Source organism: Phalaenopsis equestris, unplaced genomic scaffold, assembly GCF_001263595.1.
Source record: "Phalaenopsis equestris unplaced genomic scaffold, ASM126359v1 Scaffold000202, whole genome shotgun sequence".
Classification (NCBI taxonomy): Eukaryota; Viridiplantae; Streptophyta; class Magnoliopsida; order Asparagales; family Orchidaceae; genus Phalaenopsis; species Phalaenopsis equestris.
In genome coordinates this window covers 2,515,611-2,536,538 of record NW_018164644.1, presented here as the reverse complement: position 1 = coordinate 2,536,538, position 20,928 = coordinate 2,515,611, and the positions used below count along the sequence as shown (strand labels likewise).

The 20,928-nt window shown below is 36.0% G+C and overlaps 1 protein-coding gene across 2 annotated transcripts; it reads left to right on the top strand.

The window, feature by feature from the left end:
• The first annotated feature begins 921 nt into the window (after window positions 1-921).
• LOC110022814 (two-component response regulator-like APRR2) lies at window positions 922-16,775 on the top strand. 2 transcript variants are annotated; one of them, XM_020721929.1, is made up of 11 exons: window positions 922-1,464; window positions 6,896-6,975; window positions 7,689-7,752; window positions 7,894-7,940; window positions 8,491-8,568; window positions 8,663-9,217; window positions 9,279-9,419; window positions 9,522-9,791; window positions 10,183-10,260; window positions 10,394-10,474; window positions 16,373-16,775. In XM_020721929.1, the coding sequence occupies exons 1-11, from the start codon at window positions 1,335-1,337 to the stop codon at window positions 16,535-16,537; spliced, it is 1,689 nt and encodes a 562-aa protein (XP_020577588.1). In that variant the 5' UTR covers window positions 922-1,334; the 3' UTR covers window positions 16,538-16,775. The 2 variants fall into 2 exon arrangements, with proteins under 2 accessions (XP_020577588.1, XP_020577587.1); XM_020721928.1 differs by having other exon boundaries at window positions 10,165-10,260.
• Window positions 16,776-20,928: the final 4,153 nt, after the last annotated feature.

Here is a 20,928-nt window from a genome sequence, read left to right as displayed (position 1 = left end):
TTGTACTTACATATTGTACTCCAGGGTTATATATATGTCTATTTATAATACTAGAGATTATTCTGTATTATGTATTCTTTTTCTGAATTGAAGAATAGTCGCAGCTCTGCTGCCGATGACGTAAACATCTTTACCGAACTTCGGCAAATTTCTGTGTTTTCTTCTGAATTTGTGTTTCTTTGCCCTAAAATTCTAAACAATTGGTTTGGCATGGATGTAAATTGCTATATAAATATTAGGGCTATCAATTTGGCTTGTTGTTCGTGAACAACCCGTTTTCGGCTCATTAAGCAGCTTATGTTCGGCTCGTTCGTTAAGCCTAACGAGCTGAGCATGAACAAATTTTTAAGTTTGAAATGTAAACGAGCCGAACACGAACAACAGTTTGTTCGCTCGTGTTCGGCTTGAAATGACTTGAAAAAAAAAATTATATAACTTTTTATATAACAATATATTACATATATTATTTATATAATAATATATTATATATATTTATGTCTATATTTAAATCATAATATCTCATGTGGCAATGTGGTTAGTGTTTTCTGTTGTATAGATTTGATCCAGGTTCAAATCCCACACTTTACATATATTTTTCTCAATTTTAGTTTAACGAGTCAATTTCGAGCCGAACAAGAACACGAATATTTAAATCAAGCTGAACACAAATAAACTGTTCACGAGCCGATTTCGAACACAAACTATTTGAAACGAGTCGAATACAAGTCAAGTCTGAGCTCGCCCAAACTCGACTCGTTTATAGCCCTAATAACCATATATAATGTTCCCAAATGATATGTTTTTTTGTAATAAGATAATATGTGGCCCCTGAAGAAAACTGACCACATATCACATCCATATTTCACATCCACCTTTAATCTCACCAAAATGGCTCCGTGTTCTCTTTCTGACATATTTGAAAGATAGAGCATCACCCATCTGTTGTTGGTCCTATCTAAAAAAGCTGAGAGAGAAAGAGAGAGAGTTTCATCTCTCTCAACTTTCTCAAATTTACTGTCAGTGTACCTTTTGGCATATTCTTGATCAACTTTTCATCAGTCTGATTGGTCCTCTTCTCCATTAATCATCACATTGCTAAGTTCTCTGATGCTTTGCTCTAATTATAGCACGGAAACCACTTCTTTTAGAGTTGGAGAGAAAGAAGTTTTATGAGGAAAACTTCTCAGAGATTCAGCAATATTTTGTTTTAGTTTTTTCTCTGTTATGCTGAAAAGTTGGGATTGGTGAAGCGATTTTGTGGACTTTGTGTACTGAAATGGGGAGTTCATGCATGGCTTTGTAGTTTCGCTTGAGAGAAACATGCAAAACCAGTTATGTCTTGCTCTGCTGATGATTTGTCTGTGTGGAAGGATTTTCCTAAAGGACTTCGGATACTGCTGTGTGATGAAGATGAAGATTCTGCCGCTGAAACTAAACTGAAACTTGAAGCCATGGATTACATGGGTAAGCCAAAAAAAAAAAAAAAAAAAAACTTCTTTTTTTCTTTTTTTTTTTTCTCAGTTCAGATCTTTTAATCTGCTTTTTCTTCTTTCTGTTTGTGGCTTTTTTATAAGTCAACGTAACTAATAAGGTTTTCATCAAAGATCTATCCCAATATTTTAGCTTAGTTGGACTATTTCTTCTAAACTTTTTTACTGTTTAGGAAGATCCTTCTTTTTGCTCTTCCTTTCTTCAGTAACGAAATCTGAGCTCTGTTGTGTTGTCTGGCAAAAGATTAGATATAAGTTAATAAGATTTAGTAAGTCTTATTAACTTATCGTTAAAATTATCTGGGAAGTTCTGCGTACATCCACATAAATCCCAATAGCTCTATCCCGTAAATCCAACAAATTCATCTATTCATTGGATTTACGTGCGAAATCCGACGGATTCATCAAACCAGTGGCTTTATTTTGCCCAAAATGATTGTCTCACCAGATTTAGCCTACATCCAAATAATCCTGCTATAAATCCGTCTCCAGACAGCCTGGTGACAGCCCAGTACTATCTTTTGGCGTTAAATGATCTGAATTCAGACAGAAATGATTTGCTTGCTCGTTGGACCAAAATATATTACAGCGGATTTAAAGAAGCCATCTGATTGCGAGTAGGATTTTGCAAGAAATGGGATTTATGTGCTTTGTAATCTATCTTAATGTGGGAATATTTTTATTTTAATCATGAAAATTATATTTCATCAGATAAATAATTCAGGAGTAGAGATTTAGAACTATATTTAGGTTGGTCATTATGCTTATTAATTTTAATTACATCTAGACTAATTATATAATTAGACTACAGATCAGCGAATAATCAAGCAATCAGCATGAGAATGTTTGGTAATACACAATTATGAGGATTAATCAAGTATTTTTATATCTAACACTTTTACATTTATATCATTCAAAATTTTCATATCACATCAAAAATACTATTATTTTAAATTTTTTTTTTAAAACTTAAAATAAACTCTTTCTTGTTTAGATAAGATGATATATATACATAGATATATATATATATACATACATATATATATATACATACATATATATATATACATATATATATAGGGATTAAGTGGTATTTACATAAATCTTCCTTAACTTTATGTAATTTTGTAATTATATTCGATCTATATTTTTATTTACACTGCAAAAAAAAAAAAAAAATAGAGGAATGGCCAGCATGGGAGATATATAAGATTTACAGGGGATTTAGGCTGCAAATAATTGGAGGGTAACTTGGGGAATTTGCTCTCTAAAACTCTAATATGTTAGTATTATTTTATTGAAATAAGAATATTTTGGTAATCATTAAAACCTTAAGGAGTTATTTGGTTGTTTGAATTAGAAGCTCATTTTCTGTCCGGACTCCTGACGAAGCTCTACGTGTGGCGGAGATTATTCCTAAGTTATTTTCAGGTTATTTCTGGGTTATTTTCAATAATCCCGAAATAACCCAGAAATAACTTTAAAATAAAGACCACGGGTTATTTCTGGGTTATTTCGGGATTATTGAAAATAACCCAGAAATAACATGAAAAATAACTCAGGAATAATCTCCGCCGCACGTAGAGTTACGTCAGGAGCCCACACAGAAAAATTAGGCCTGAATTAGCAGTGTAAATGAAAGAGTTTTTAAGATGTTGTTTGGTTGGATGAAAATGGAATGCAATGTAAAATTTTGATGATTTTAAAATTTACCTTGTGGTTTAAAACTGATACATTTCCATTCATTAGATTTGGGTGATTTTCTAAAATAGCAAATTTCGTTGCCCACTGCTCACGGTCTTATGTTGTTGCCTTCACCTGCTACTATTGTTGGTCACTGTCAGTGCCGCTTCCCGCTATTGCTAGCCGAGTTTTACATAGTTTTACATGGATGAGAAGGTTTGGAGAAGGTGAGATGGAGGGTATAATCACAACCTCGGAGGGGATATAGCTGCAACACCACCACCTTCTCAAAGAAAACCCACAAAGAGAAAAGAGACTTCACACGGGAGATATGAAACTGAACACAACAAGAACTCAACTCTTACACACATAAAATAATTATTAAAAGGCTTTTACACAAAAAGAGGGCAGAAGAAACCTAAAAGGTCTTTACATGTGCAGCAACTTGCCAAACCTCCACCCGGATCGTGATATTTAGCGATTATCTTCTCGTTTCTGCCTTCACAGGAATTTTCCCCCAGTCGCGCTAATATTTGCGTCTCTTTCGTCTTTGTGGGATTCTTCTCGCTGTCTCGCGAGGTTTCAAGTCTCTTCCCGCCCATCATTGCAATGACTCGCAATCCCGCAAGTTTGCGCTCCTTCAGGTCTTCTGCATTTTCACGAGGCTTCTGGCCCTACGGTTTAAAAGTGCCCGCATCGAGGAGCTTTCAGCGTCGGCAATCGGGCGCTTACCCTAGCGCGCCCGCATCAGTCTCATGAGGTTGGAGGCTCTTCTACGTCTATTCCTATGGAGCACTGGGGTGGGGGCCGGAAATGTAGTTGACTAATATGCTATCAATTGGTCATCACTATGATCATCTACTGAAATTTTAAATTCCGACATCTTCTGGTCTATGTGATCACTATATGCCTACAAAAGAAATTCTCCATTAAATATCTCATGTTCCTTTTGATCACACGGAGAAAAGATATTGGATGTATCAGATAAAAGTTCTTGCTCAACCTATTCTTCATTGTCTGCACTGTGCTCACCAGAGGACTCAACAATGCATTGCTTTGTGAAATAGGTTAATCCCTAGGTTGTGCATTTTGATTCCACATGTCTGAATCTTTGGCATTTGCAACATTATTTTGGCTATGATAGATTTGTGGATTAGCTTCGCTAGATAGTAGCAAGGGGGATCACTTGGTGATATGATCTCTCCTCTTTAGAAACTAAAGTCTGCAACTTTTACCTATAGTAAGTTAGTAGGAACTGACATTGTGTTTCTCACTTCATCTTCATTTTGTCTAGTTCTTCCCTTCGACTTTCCAGATCATAATTGAGGGTAACCTCTCACTGGATTTCCTCTTCAATATTCATAAGTCTCCGCTGAAGACGGTGGAGCTCTAGGCGTTTCTCGTCCCAAGTAAGTTCGAACATATATCTCCTTTGTGGCATGGTTAGGGTTTAGAAATAGGGAGGCAAAATTTTAGTGAAGGTGAAAAAGGGTAAAAATAATTAGGTTAAGATTGCTGATATTTAAAATTCAACAAAGAGAATTTAGGCTTAGGAACATGTGGCAGCGAAACACATATTGGGTGGTAGGAAGAAAATTTTGTGGGTTATGGCGGATGCTCGGAAACCCTAGAATGGGACTAGGGTTGGACTAGCTATAATATCAAATGATACCAGAACTAGTAAGAAAAATATAAACATAAAAAACAATCTTTCATTAATATTAAAAGATGATCACAACATCACTCAAACGGAAAAAAACAACACAATACATTAAATGACACAAACAAACACTCCTAAATGTATACCATTGGGTGGTGGAGGTCCGCTAGAGGGATATGAATGATTAGAAGGGATGAAGACAGTTACGGGAGGTGGGTGGTAGCGAAGGGATGTGTCAGAACTATAGAGGCAATAAGTGGGAAGGTTATAGGTGCTCCTCAGCAGTAGTAGAGGGGCGGGGCGGAGCAGGGGGATGGTTCGGAGGAGCATGAAAGGAGTTAGGAAGGCAAAAAACAGTAATAACTTGCAGGGAGGGGGATTAGTTGGGTGTAGGGGTGACAGTGAGAAGTTCGGCGACAGAGGAGTAAGGAGGAGAAAGTTTGGACAAGGTAAGAGGGATGATACAATCACAAATCAGAGGGGATATAGCTGAAGCACCACCACCTCCTAGGATATAGCCCACAAAGTGGAAAGTGACTCCACACAAGAGATCTGAAACTGAACACAACAAGAAATGAGCTCTTACACACATAAACATCTATTATAGACTCCGGCACAAAAGGATGACAAAAGAATCCAAAAAAGTCTTAACAAGTGAGGATAGTGATTGTTTGTGATTCTGCTTCGCATTTCAGCTTCGGAATTTTCCCGCAGTTGCGCGAGATTTTGTGCCTCTTCCTTTTTCACACGATTCTTCCTATCGTCGCACAAGGCTTCACTCCTCTTTCCGCCCGTCATCGCAATGACTCGCAATCCCACAAGTTTGTGCTCCTTTGGGTCTTCCGCATTTTTGCTAGACTTCTTGGCTCGCGGTTTCAAAGCTCTCAGATCGGGAGCGTCAGAACAAAATGTCTCTCCTAAAAAAAAAAATAGATTTCTTCTCTTCTGTTGAACGGAGGGGAAGAAAAGAATGAAAAGTGAAATTCCAGGGCCTATTACGGGCAGAAGACCCGACGAGTAATCACTGGCCTCAATAGTCGGCTAACAACCATCATTGACTATTGCTCGCTGTTACCGACCACAGGTCGTCGACCACCACTGGTTGTAACCAGACACGATTATTTTGGAATTTCGTGGCACTTCTATTTTTCTTAGCTATATAAAGACAAGTGTAGTTTTCAGTATAAGATTGCAAACTCAATCATTTGATATCAGAGAAAGGTGTACTCATGTACTCACAAACATATAATGGACTATTTTGACCGGGCAAGACCCATAGTTTTCTCTTTCCGAGGTTTTCCAAGTAAAATAACTTTGTATTTCATCTCGCTACTTTTCTGTATATGTGTTGGATCTTCGTGCAACACTAAGACATTAAATTATCACTCTTCTGCCGTGAATTTTTCAGCCGCAACGAGATTTATGAAATAAAAACCAAACATTTATATTTTTCTTCCTTTTTTATCTTTTTTTTACACAACTTAATACATTACTTGTCAGGAATGAACAAATAAATAAAGATTTATAAGATCGGCCCCATTTAGTTGGACTAAGGCCATCTCGCCAATCATGATTGTAATATTATTTGATGGGATACATTTAAAAATTAACATCAATTTAAAACCTACAAATACCCATCACAATCAACTCTGAAGCAATGATTTTAGTCCACACATTAAGTGAAAGAAAATGTAAATATTAAGGGTCCGTTTTGAAAACGCCGTCGTACCATTTGGTTCGTGTGTTTCGCCAGCTTATTTGAAATTGCGTTTGAATTTTTACACTAAACGCAGGCCGCGGGTCGACTCCTGCGGCCAGCCCGCGGGCCGCCGTTTCGGAAAAACAACTTATCCTGAAACGCACATGCTGCCCCAAACAAACCCTAAATCTTACCACCTCAGTAGCAATTCTTACTTGGAACTTGATAGAAATGTAAATATTAAAGTTTAGATGTTAGATGTGTAAATACATAAGAATTGTGTGTTATGTATGTAAATTTCCCCATTAATAATTGATATATGCTTATTCTATGTATAGAACAATGAAATTGTGTTATTTGCAGTACATTCATTCTGCAAAGGAGAAGAAGCACTGGAAGCTGTCTTAAGGAAGGCCGAGAACTACCATATCGCAATTGTAGAGGTAATTTCTTACCGAAAGAACTAAATTTTTTTCTTTTTTTATTTTTTAAAACCCTAATTTGAGATTTTTACATACCCACCACACAAAATATGAAATATAACATTTTAAACCACGCAAAACCTTCACTCAAACCTTCATGAGTGGGTTTAAGGAAAAAAATATTAAATCAGGACTCCGCACCACACACGTGAATGTGAGAACAAAAAAAAATCGGTCAGGTAACACAGGGGAATATTCCTCTCGTGTTATTCAAGTGTTATTGTGTGTTATTCAAGTGTTATTGATATGTTATTGTGTTATTATAACACCAAAAATATTCTCAAATCACAATAACACATGAATAACACACAATAACACCTAAATAACACGGAAGGAATATTCCCCTGCATTACCTGTGTTACCGGGAACATTCCCCTTATTTTATTGGACTCCACACGTAACTCTACGTGCGGAGTTACGTGCGGAGTCCTGATATAATATTTTTTTCGGTTTTAAAAGTGCGGTTTTAATGAAAAAATTATTAAAATGTTATATTTAAAATTCGGACGGTTAAAATGTTATATTTAATATTTTGGGTTGTTGGTATTTAAAAACCACTTTTATGTTAAAAAATAAACATATTTTATTCAAAAATATCAAAAAAAAAAAATGAAAATAATTACCACAACAAACATATTTTATTTAAATTAAAATATTAAGAAACTTTTTTGCAGGTGACTGCTAGCGGTCCAGCCGGCTTTAACTTTCTTGAAATGGTTAAGGACATTCCAACCATAGGTATCACTCACCCAAACATTTCTTACTTCGGAGGACAAATTTTCCTTACTAACTGTGTGAAATTTGATATTAGAAATCAAACCCCAGTTTTCATAACCTGAGCGCTCACTTTTTCAATTTCATGATCTTGTTTTGTTGCAGTTATTTCGAAAGTTCATTGCTTGAACACTGTGATGAAGTGCATAGCGGTGAGTTTTGTGGGTTTTGTTGAATCATGAATGAGAAAATTATATAGAGATTTATTGTTGTGCAAGTAAAATTGCTAATTTTGATGTTCGATATGTAAATATATGAGAATAATGCGGTTTTTATGTATGTAAATACCTTTTTTTTTTGCTTGACATTCCGAGCTCAAAAGTGAATACAAATTATGCTGCGGCTTATTGAATAATCTGCTGATAAGCTAAGTGCGATGAGTATTATAAATTTTTTATTATTTTGGAAATGCCCAGGCCGCTGCCATAAAGTTGTCACCGCACCTAGATAGGTGCGGTGTAAAAATGTTATTTTCGGCATTTTGAAAAAAACGCATAAACTGTCAAAACGCAATTTACCTCAAGTGAGTTTTCAAAACGCTATTGACCAAATAAGCTGACCCAAACGGACCCTTACATATTTCACAAAATCCATTGCATTTATATATGTAGCAACTAAATCCTTCTATACTTTCTTCCTCATTTAGGCAGTTTGATGTAGAAAACTGGGTTTTTTTTAAAAAAAAATTTCCTATAATTTCAGCTGGGTGCTGCAGAATTTGTTCAGAAACCATTATCAGAAGAAAAACTAAGAAACATATGGCAACATATCATCCACAAGGTCACAATCTCATCATTTTTTAAGTATTTCCCTTTTGTAATAAAATAAGAAGAAAGCCATGAGAAAGTCGTCTGAGTCCATTAGCCCTGAACAGGCATTCAATGCAGGGAGAAATGCCATCTCAATGCCATTAAAACCTGTCAAAGAAACAGTTTCATCAGCGCTTCAGATGCAGCGCAATTTCAGCGAACTTAAAATTGAGATTCCTCCACAATTTTTTGATATGGAGCAAGAACATGAAGGAATGAATATAAAGGAGAAGGAAAATGATAAATTTTCGGAATCTTCAACTCCACAGTTGATTAAAGGAGGGAGATTGAGAGAAGATAAGGTTTTTCATGATCAAACTGAGTGCTTGGAGAAAGATTGTTCGGTTGGAGACACAGAATTGTCTGAAACGCAAAAATGCAATCTTTCTGGAACAAAATTCGTCGACAATGCTTGCAATAGCTTCACTGCTGCAGTAAATAGTGAAGAAGCTGCAGCTGAAGTAGAGTTGGATTCTGCTAAAGAAATCTCTTTAAATGTTTTATCCAGAGAAAATGCAGAGAATGAGGATTCTGATTTGGAGAACCCAACAAAGGAGAAGCCTTTCGTTCATACTAGCTCTTGCTTGAATAGAGTGAGAGGAAGCAGGAGAAAAATGAAGGTAAGATCTCTTATGACTGCAATTCTTAAAAAAAATTAAACTAATTTATTTGACAATTCAGGTAGATTGGACACCGGAGCTGCACAAAAGATTTGTTAAGGCTATCGAGCAGCTGGGTATTGATCAAGCCATTCCATCAAAGATACTCGAGCTGATGAAGGTTGATGGTCTTACAAGACATAATGTAGCCAGCCACTTGCAGGTTAGAGAGCCAAATAAAAAATCTTATCTTCAAGCAAATGTGGTCCATACTTTCCATATCTATTATAGAAGATCTGATGGGTCTGAGTTTTCTCATATGCAGAAATTTAGAATGCATAAAAGGCACATACTGCCAAAGGAAGATGACAGAAGATGGCAATTACACGCAGATCCTTCACAAAAAGGTTACTTGCAGAAACCAGTCATGGCCTTTCCTCCTTACCATTCTAATTATATAATTCCACCAAGCCAACCTTATCCAATATGGCCTCATCAAACTTATCACCTCCCACATGTTCAGATGTGGAGGCATTCTGGTTTCCCATCATGGCCTCCACCTCCTGAGAATTGGCCAACCAACATTTACCCAGAGGTATTTGTTACAATTTCCTTCATTTCCCAAACTTACTCCCCTTTTTATTGCATAAAGTGTCATTTTAATCTCAGAATTTATAGAAGTTTCAAAATACTTCCCTTCCATTTTAAAATTGAGCTCTAATAGTACTTCATGGTGACTGTTTCAGCCACAGTATAAGAAGTCTGACACTATTTTGATACTTCTATAAATTCTGAGATTAAAATAATCCCACGTAAAATTTAGACACTTTACACCTAATTTTACACATTAAAAATATTATATTTCCAAAATTTTTGAATATTTTAAAGAGTTTTATAAATAGAAATATTTTGTAGTATTATGCATAACTTTGATGTTTTGATGTTTGATTGTTAATATGTACCTGAAGAATCATGAACTGTTTCAGAGTCACGCAGATGCTTGGGGCTGTCCTGTCCTACCACACTATAGTTATGGTTATGCCCAGTATTACATGCCTCCACAGGTTCATTTTATGACAAAAAATATATATTTTTTCAATTTTCATAGATAAAAAGCATTATCCTTTTTATTTATTAAAAAAAAAAATGAAATTTCATATTTTATTTTATTTTATTTTTATTTTCTTACTTATGTAGGGTCCTGCTTTAAGTAACAATGGGCTTGAGAGTTATGGTGATAGACAAGGAAGGCTGGAAAGCACCTACGATCATTGCCCGGTAAATCTATAATTTCTCTCATTTATTTGAAAAAGGAAAATTTGCATGCATACCACAATGCTTATAAAGACTCTCTCCTTCACTTTTATTTATTATATGACTAGGAATCAAAAGATTAGCAGAAATAAAGATTGAATAAAAAACCAAATCTAGGGATATTTGAAATGAATTATTGTTAAAACCTCATAGAGACTATGGATCTTATTTCATAAACTTATAATAGTTAAAATTACATTATTTGCCACACCTCGGGTCAGGAAGTCGGTCCATCCCGACAATGTAGGGCATGAGGAAATGATTTGAACATATTTTGTATTTTCAAAGAAAGACTTGCATTGCAAATATAAAAAAAAATTTAGTAATTCTGAAAGTTCAATGATACAATTTGGACTGAAAATAGAAATTTAGTTGAATCAAAACATATATCTAGACCCAACTAAAAAAAAAATACAACGGAAAAATACCAAAACTGATAAACAAGAACTGAAAAACTTGCTCTTGTGGAGACGGTCCTATTGACAAATGATTAGAACATATGATATAAAAATATCGGGAATGAGTTTGATAAACTCAACAAGTAATAACTAATTATTAAAACATAAACGACAATGAGAAATGAGGCATGCAGTATGAACAATAAATAAGGACGAGCACTTCGTGCATATATATATCATGAAGCAAAAAGAGAATAATAAATCAAATATACTCAAATACCATAAGGAAACATGTAATTAAGTTCCTTATTATTATGTTTTTCATTTATATTTATACAGTTGGTTTTAATAGACATCATGAAACCGGGAACGTCAAATACCAACCCAAGGAAATCCGACGATTTTCTTTAGAGTCGTGATTATGTGGGCCTCTTGGCATGGCTAGCTCATACTCAAAAGGGTTCCACCGACCTACACACCATCACACACAAGCATATCCAATATTTTCCACAGGTATAAAAGAATTATGCTATTTTATTGATGCTTGTGATATAACAAAAATGCAGATTTTTAAAATGTAATAAAAGGAAAAACACTATAATCGCGAGATTATTCAAATATGCAACAATAAATTAAGGCAGTTAGCAATTTCATCATGAACAATAAAGTAAGCCTATAACAAGTGCAACATCATAATTAAAGCAGTATGGGCAGGATTGACAAACACAAGCAATAGATATGCTTCTACTACAATTAATAAGGAATAACACCCCTAACTAAGAAGGGTACGTTCATCCTCTAATAATAAGTAATTACGTACCTCGAGAAGGCTGGAAAAGATATTTCAAAGCAACAAATGGTTGAACTAGCTACACTACATAATTAGAACTCAAAATGTGAATAGTTTTGAATTAACTCGTTTTTCGTCAAATTAGGTGCAACCTACTCCATATATTACTATTACTATTACTGTTATTTATTAAAATATTATATTTTTAAAAGGAAGAAATTAAGAACTTAATTAATATTAGTTAATAATTTAAAAATGAGCATTCAATTCCTACAACTCTTTAAATCTTTTTTCTCCTCTATTTTGTCTTAAATATCGGGTTACGAAGCCCCATTGGCAGATGGATTCACAAGTTTTGAAGGAGTTGTGGTGCGCGAGAGGGAGGAAGGCGGACACAGAGGGTTACCTTCCTCGATAGTCTCGGGTATGAGCGATGGAAGGAAGAGGAATGTGGGATTTCAGAGTTCGGTGGACTCTAAGTCACAATCCTGCCATTTCCTTTATTGCTAGCTCTAACAATGTTGCGGGGGAGTTTAGTCATGAAGGCAATGGCGTTGAGTGAAACCAGAAGAGAGGAAAGGAGCTTGAGAGGAGGTCGCTCGATCGGCAGAGAAAGGAGCAAGAGGGAGAGTGATTACAAATCTGAGACCTACAACCTCATTAAATAATTGATTGAGACAGAGTGATCAATGTGGTAGGGTGAGGCAGGAAAGGAAAGAATCGAATTGAAGTCGGTAAGTCGGAGGTGATCAAGGAAGGAAATAAACAAAAATCGTGTAAATGAATAAAAAAGATAAGAAAAAAATTTGGTTCTTACATAACGAACAACAAATCAAACATGGTGTGATTTTGGTGGTTTGGTGTAAATCTTTCTGTCCCCAATGAGTGAAATAGGGTTACAACTCCACATACTAAAATCAACTCTAATTCCTCCTATAAATAAGAGAGATTATGACAACCTAATAAAAATAGAAAATGACAAATTTACCCCTTTTACAAGCAAAGCTTCTAATACAACAAGGTAAAATTAGATTAGTATTTAGGATACCAAATCTTAATTTTCTTATAATTCAACTTTAAAAAATATTTATAGATTCAACCAACCACATCCACACCCATTGTATTTTCTTCTCTCTCTTCCTCTCTTTTTCTTAGCTCTCAAGATGATTTGGCTTGGTCTTGTTTGGCTTGCATTTCCTTTAAACCAAAAAAGATTATTTATAGAAACCATGAGAGCGGTAGGTGGGAGGTAGGTGAGCGGTAGGTGAGATATTTAATTAAGAAGATAATTAAATTCGGTAGATCGGGTCCCCACATTACCCAACAATTCTCCCACTTAGAGACTGAGACGCTGAATACATCACCTACTAGCTGCATCATCTACTAGCTATACCGACCTTTTCCTCAAACATGATATCATCCACCTCTGCAACTCGAAGCCTTTGTCTTCATGCTAGAAGACCAGCTGAAGTTGAGCACAACTTCAGTTTCTCATGAGTAACACCCTCAGTTGACATATCACTGTTAACGTAGTCTCATACCACCAAGCTCTTTCCTGGGTTACTCTTGTATTTGCTTACAACTTCCACTGCATGAGCAATATCCTGCCCCTGCTGAAAGCCCTTTTCAACAAGTTCAGCATTGTAACTCTTACTGCCACCAAGTGCAGTTTTCACTCGGTACACCCACTTGTTGTGCAATGTCTTCTTCATTGGTAAAAGTTCTGTCAGCTCCCAAGTCTGATTCCCTGGTAGGGAATCCGTCTCCTCCTTCTTAGTCAGCTCCCACTTGCTCGAATTCTCATCTTGCAAGATTTATTCATAGCGTTGTGGTTCTCCACCATTTGTCTGTACAATGTCCGGTTTTCTTGTCTTTGGCGCTCTACCACTTTTCAAGAAATTGACCTTTTTATGCATCCCCATAATGCACATCTGACTCATGTGTCCTCGCCTGATTAAACCTGTAGTCATATATAGTGTGTCAGTCTTCTTACCCCGAGCCAATACTAATGCTCCTTTGGTAACCTTCCAGGTGTTATCTGAGAACACTATCGAATGACCTCCCTCATTGAGCTACCCAACAGAGATGAGATTTTTCTTCAACTCAGGAACGTGTCTGACCCTTTGCAAAGTTCATTTGCTCTTGTTAGGGAATGTAATATCAACGTCTCCCATCCCTACCCCATCCTCACCACGTCCAGAACTTTTCCATCAGCCAGATATACCTTCCTAAAGTTACCTGCAACATAATTTCAAATTAACTCCCGATGGGAAGATGTATGGAAGGAAGCTCCTGAATCCAGTATCCAGTCATCAACAGAACCTGTATTTCTTCAGTTACAACATAACGTCATCATTCTCCTTCTTCTTAGGATTCATGCAGTTCTTTTTTATGTGGCCAGCCTTGCCACAATTCTAGCAGGTTGTCTGTTGACCTGACTTTGTGACTTTGATTTTGATTGATTTTGATCTTCCACGGTTTGAGTTTCTGTCTTGTGATCTACCTCTGGAATCAACAATCAGTGCCGAAATCGAACCCGAGGTCTCGTCAAAATTTTTCCTGCGCACCTCCTCAGCCAAAATCAAATCACGAATATCATCATATTTCAGCTTAGATTTATCTGCAGAACTGCTAACTACCTTCCTCATGGCTTCACAACTATTTGACAATGATGTCAATAATATCAACACACGTATCTCATCATCAAAATTAATTTCAACAGACGACAACTGATTTGGATTTGTGATAGTGTTTTGTGATAGTGTTAAAATCATTCAGGTGTTGAGCAACAGACACACATTCCGCCGTCTTCATGTTGAATAACTTTTTCATCAGATGCACCTTGTTATTCGCGGATGGTTTTTCATACATACTTGATAAAGCCACCATGAGATCTGCAGTAGTCTTCTCCTTGATGACGTTACCGATCTCGACATGGTTAATCGTATAACCCCAAGAACCTGTCGATCCAACAGATTCCATTCCGCCTCGTCCATCTTCTCTAATCGCTTTCCTAGTAACGGAAGATGAAGTTTCTTCCCATAGAAGTAATCATCTATCTGCATCCTCCAGTAAATAAAATCTGTGTCATTGAACTTCTCGACCCAGATATCATCACTTTGTTTCCGCCCATTGTTCTTCCTTAGATTCGAACCCAAGGCTTTGATAACAGTTGTTGTGAAAAACGACGACAATAAAGTAAAAATTTGAACGAGTAAAATTGCATACAGAGAAAAAACACCAGAACGACACTGATTTACGTGGTTCGACAAATTTGCCTACGTTCCGGAGCTGCAGAGGATTTATTTCTTCGAGGAATTACACCGTCGAGCGCCTCGACGTTTACAAGAAAATCTCTCTTTTATTCTCTCACTTCCTCTCTCTCTCTCTTCCTCTCTTTCTCTTAGCTCTCAAGATGACTTGACCTAGTCTTGCTTGGCTTGCATTCCCTTTAAACCATTAGAGACTATTTATAAAAACCATGAGAGGGGTAGGTGAGAGGTAGGTGGGATGTGGTAGGTGAGCGGTAGGTGTGATACTTAATTAAGAAACTAATTAAATTCGGTGGACTGAGTCTTCACATTACCCAACATATCTCCCACTTGGAGATTGAGACACTGAATGCATCACCTACTAGTTGCATCATCTACTAGTTGTATATATATATATATATATATATATTTAAAATATGGACTATTGTGATATTTTTTTTTGTTATATGTGTAGCTCATTAGCATGACCTTTTGTGCGCCAGACATAAATTAATTACCTAAAAGTTTATAATTTCCTTAATAAATCTAACAATTTAGTTATTTGACCTGTATAATTTTTTAAATACTTAAAAAAAATCAATATAGAAAAATAATATTTAATTTAATTTTCAGATCAAGCATTTGTCCATCCTTAAAAATTATAGATGATTTATATACATATCACTTATATATTGTGTATTTAACATATAAACTTTAATTTTCACACATATATATATATATGCCATCTTATGTATTTAAAAGAATTATTTCATTTTTTTTTCTTTAATTAAAATAATAATATGGAGACCTCTACCTCATTTTCCATACATATGCTTATAATATCTTCTTCAAATCTAGAGGGTTGATATGGCCCATAAAGATTATAGCTGTTTGTAGCCATCAATAAAGGTAAATTTTAGGGGACAATACATGTGCACACACTAATGGTGATATTCTACGTGTCGGACTCTTTCCAACTTCACGTGCATTCACATGATAAGCATGCAACCCTACGTCCATAAATCCAAAATCCACGTAGCAAATCGCAATATAATGAAACATGATGTGATAATAATAATAATAATGCATTTACCTACATAACATTAAATTTTTATATATTTATAAATGTTGCACCTAAACTTTAATTTATTTTGTATTTGCGCCCCCTTAAGATTTTATGTCACATAAAAATATCATCATTAAAGAATGGAATACACATTTTCATGCATAGATAAGATGATATGTCTGAAAAAATTGAAGTACAAGTAGTGTTAGATGTGTAAATATATAAAAATTTATTGGCATGCATGTAAATCTCCCATTAAAAATATCTGTTATATCATTTAAAGCCAAACTTTCAATAATCATGACACACTAAATATTATTAGTTCACCTAACCCTCTTTTGTTTTTTTTTTCTGCAGGCTGAGGAAGTTATTGATAAGGTGGTGAAAGAGGCAATGAGGAAGCCATGGCTTCCCCTCCCTCTTGGCCTTAAACCTCCCTCCACAGAAAAAATCCTTGCAGAGCTCCATAGCAAGGGCATTCATACAATCCCTCCTTTACCGCGAAGACATAGTCAACGATGATGAGGGCGACGTCGATCGTGGCCTGATATTTAGGCTCCTTTGATGGAGATTTGATGTAAATAAGTTGGCCAAGGATGAGCTTAGATCAAGGGTTCTTTTTATGTTATTTTCTTGATGCCCGCATCAAGCTAGTAGAGCTAGGTCTTTATCATGTATTCATGAGGAAACATATAAAAATAAACAACACTAGATCCTTAGAGGATTTCTTTCATAAGGAGCATTGCTTTATAAACCCTAATTTTCATCACCAAACAAAGCCCTTTATCATGTATTTAGGCTAAATACATGATATAAAATAATTTTCATAATTTTCATAAAGCCCTTTATAATTTTCATAAGGATGATTCTAAATTTAGTTAATCCAAAATATATTAATCTGATATAGGAGCACAATTCCAAGATGTTATGAAGTTTGACCTCTTCTTATAGGTCAATATAGACCTGGTCTTAAGTCAATGATCAAGTAAATTATTCATAATTTCAAATTTTATTGAAGTTGGTATATTAATTAAAATTGTGAAATGCATGTAAAATTGTGAAATTTACTAAAAATTAGTTATGAAGACTCTATTAGGCTCTATAACATCAAATTTGAGTTCGGAATATAACAAAATTGTGAAATTTACTGTCAAGATCTAGGTTTGGCTAAAATTACATTGCCACCAGAGACAACATATGTGTGCAACACAATTGTGCATGGGTGTGGATATGCGCATTGCGTTTAAGACTACAATAGTATCAATTAAAACTTTTGAAAGAAAAAAGATTAATTTTTAAAAATTCATCAACCATTTCTTCAAGTAAGGTTGTGACAGCCAGTGGTGGTTGACTGTGGTTGGTGGTTATGGAAACTGAATGTTATCATCAGGTTTTCAATATGACATTATGCGCTACAATCATATTTGGGATGTGGCATTAGCAGGTAGGGGTCATTGATAGTGGCGAGCAGGGGCAGTCAGAGATGGTCAACGATAGTCGACGGGCGGTGAATGACGGTGGCCAGGGCTACGTAGGTTGGAAGTTAACAAAAGATCTTCACTATGATGTTATTTAGCACATCTGTATTTGGGATATGACGTAAGTAAGCAGAGGAGCGGGGGTGGTCGGCGATGGTCGATGATGATTGATGGTTGACGGTTACACAGGCCAGAAGTTATTGCCAAGTATTCAGTCCAGAAAAATACTAAAATTCTACTCCTCATCGTCTCCTTCTCAAGTGAGAAGAGGGTGTATTTATAACATTTGGGGAGGGGTATTTTGGCCCTTTAGCCAATAACTCCTGCAACTACGTGATCGAATGACTCACTTTGATCTTCATTAACCATAAAATTTCTGTTTCATGATTTAAAGTTTTAATCATCTCAGAATTTAGCGATGTTGGTCTTGTTGGATTTCTCTTGTAGAGACGATCGATTTGACTATAAATATGTAAGTTCATTTGCCCATTCCTTCAAAATGTGCTTTAATGACTTGATATAGACCTATTGAACTTGGAGTGTACTAATAATGGTATTATCATGTTTGTCTTTAGGGCCGCCATCCACTCCCTCTATAAATGTCATTGTTTTGAGAGAGACAAGGGAGAAATATGTGCCAATGGAATTTAGTGCGGCAATTAGGACAACTTGCAACATATAATGTTGTGGATTAATTATTAGGACCACAATGCTCCATTCATACATCTTGTAGTATTCATGTCTATGTGATTGACATTATTGTCTCTCCATTGATTGAAATAAAAAAAGATATTTTGTGAAAATATCTCACCTTTTATAAGATATTTTGATTGGTTGATGAATCCAACGGTCAGAATAATAGACGCCATCTTCAATGCACTTCGAACCATATATGTATATCAATTAGGTTTTAAGTAATATTAAAACAAAGATGTATATTATAAGATGATTACATTGAGTTCCACAAACAGGAGATATTTAGAAATCTTTGCTAAAAAATAATAAATACACGCAATGATGGTATCACAAGTTGATTGCAACTAACCACGTCTAATTCTAATTAAATAGCATAAAAATTAATTTTATTTAACTTTCATGGAGGTGAAGGGTTAGACATCATTAGGGTTGTAAGTTAGCTCAGCCGACTCGGGAGCTGGCTCGAGCTCGGCCTGATAAACATATCACTACATAAATTTAGGTTTTTTTTTTACGATTATAATCCATCGATTATGATATGAAAAACCGTCGTTTTTAATGTTACCGATGATTTTAAGGTTGTGGGTAATTCTAAAACGGATTGATATTTCGACGGTATAAATTTACAGATGGTTATCGAACAATTTATTGTCGTAGTTCTTTTAGAGAAATTTTGACTCATCGGTTATCGTTTATTCGTATAACCGGCTCTCGTCCGAAATAGCGAGTACATGCACTTTGGAAAAGTTTCACACCAATCGGTTTTTGAAGTAAACAAAACCTTCATTTTTACGTCGTTTATGAGTCGTTACTTATAACTGATGGTTAATTGTCGGAAAAGTGTCTCGCCCGTCTGTTTTTTGATGCAGGTAAAAATTGTTAGTTAAACATCGTTTAAGCATCATTTTTTTATAACTGATGGGTTAATTATTGAAAATTGTGTGACTCACCTTGAATCGTTGGTTATGTGTCGGTTTGACCTTAGTAAAAATGTCTATCGGCTAGCCGTCGTTTTTGTCGACCGGTAAGTTTGGAACAGTCGCAAAACTGCCGGTAAACCGTCAAAAACCTGTATCGTAAGAAAAAAAAATTATTTCTTTTGTATTTACATTATTACACTTACTATCACAACATTACATATACAATTCTAAGTATTTAATGACATAACATAGTTGTCAAATAGTAAATTATCCAATCAAATAAAAAATAAATAAAATACATTTAATCTAAAATATATACAACACTTTTCACATAAAAAATATATGTTCAAATATACATAAAACATAAAAAAAAGAAAGAAAAAAAACTTCTAATCATCCTCCTCTATCTCGTTAATCCTATCTTCATCGTCCTCCGCCGCTTTCTCCTGCTCCAGTGTTGTTGCTTCCTTGCCAAGCTCCCTCATCCGCAACTGATAGAAATCCAACTCAGCCTTTAGCATGGCCTTCATGTTTGCCTCCATCTCCGACCTCTTTTGAGAGAAGCGGACCTCCATCTCTGTAAGGGAATGCTGCATTTCGCCTGGAGATCTCTTCATCCTATGTGGTAGACGTATAAGTTGCAGATGCACTGGTGGAGGGCTGTGGGTTGTAGGCAAATCTCTGTGACCCGAACCCGTAGAATCGACCCTTCTTCTCCCCTCCAGCAATCTCCCTTCACAGGTCATACTCGGAAGGATCACGCTCGCGGATCGTAATACATCCCGATGCCTGTGATCAGCTCTTCTTTAGTTGTTGGAATATCTTATGCAAACAAAAGTAATTACATTCAATAAGAGCTAACATATATTAACATCAAACTAGTTTAACTAATAAATTAGCTTGGTTGCACGGGATCTGTCGTTGATCCAGGACTAGTTGAATCACCTCTTGAGGGTGCGCTTATGTACATTGATGATGGAGGGCTCTCGTCCAATCTCCACTGCCTGTCCGTAAAAGAAATTGTTAAAATACATTTTCGAACTATAAAAATCTTATAGAATAAATGAAATCTTACCGGCCTCCACTTGTATTCCGTAGTTGGGAGCACCTGACTTGTGTTCTTGAAGGTCCCCATGCCTCCATAGTTCGACCGCCTATTCAGTTTTGTCTGCTCCCTCTTTATCTAGTAGTTAGGAGAATCACAGGCCCTAAGCAGCGTAACAAAAGCAAGCTCTTCGAGCCACAGACGAAGCTGTCATGGTTTCTGCATATCGATAGACATCACCTAGAGGCGATTGCTACCTTGCGCACGAAGTTGCCCTAGATGTGCTCCTCGTGCTCAATGCTTCAGGAAAATCACTTTTGCAAATATTATAAGGATTATGTTTGATTGATAAATAAATAAAAACAATTTAATTTATTTGTGAACGATACTTACCGCAAACTTCTGAAACCAAAGATCTTGAATGGCGATCGAGATCTCCTTCCACGACAAGTATGTTGAGCCGTACTTGCTCCGAATGATATCTCAAATGGTGCAAATAGTATGGCAGAAGGAGGGGTAGAACCTTAAAAGAATAATTTGTTAGTTTTATATTAATTAAATAAATAATTAAATTACTACAATATCTTAAAAAAAACTTACTTGTTGCCGACATGCTAGATGCGGTAGTTGCTACCTATCGGCTCCGACCTCGTAGAGGCAACTTGAAGGTAGGGGTGAGGGGGGCTCAGAGTGGTGGGGGTGGAGGTGGTTGCGGAGACGTGGGTGGGGGTGAACGTCGGGGCGAGGGGGGGGGCGGGGGCTGGGGCGGGGGGG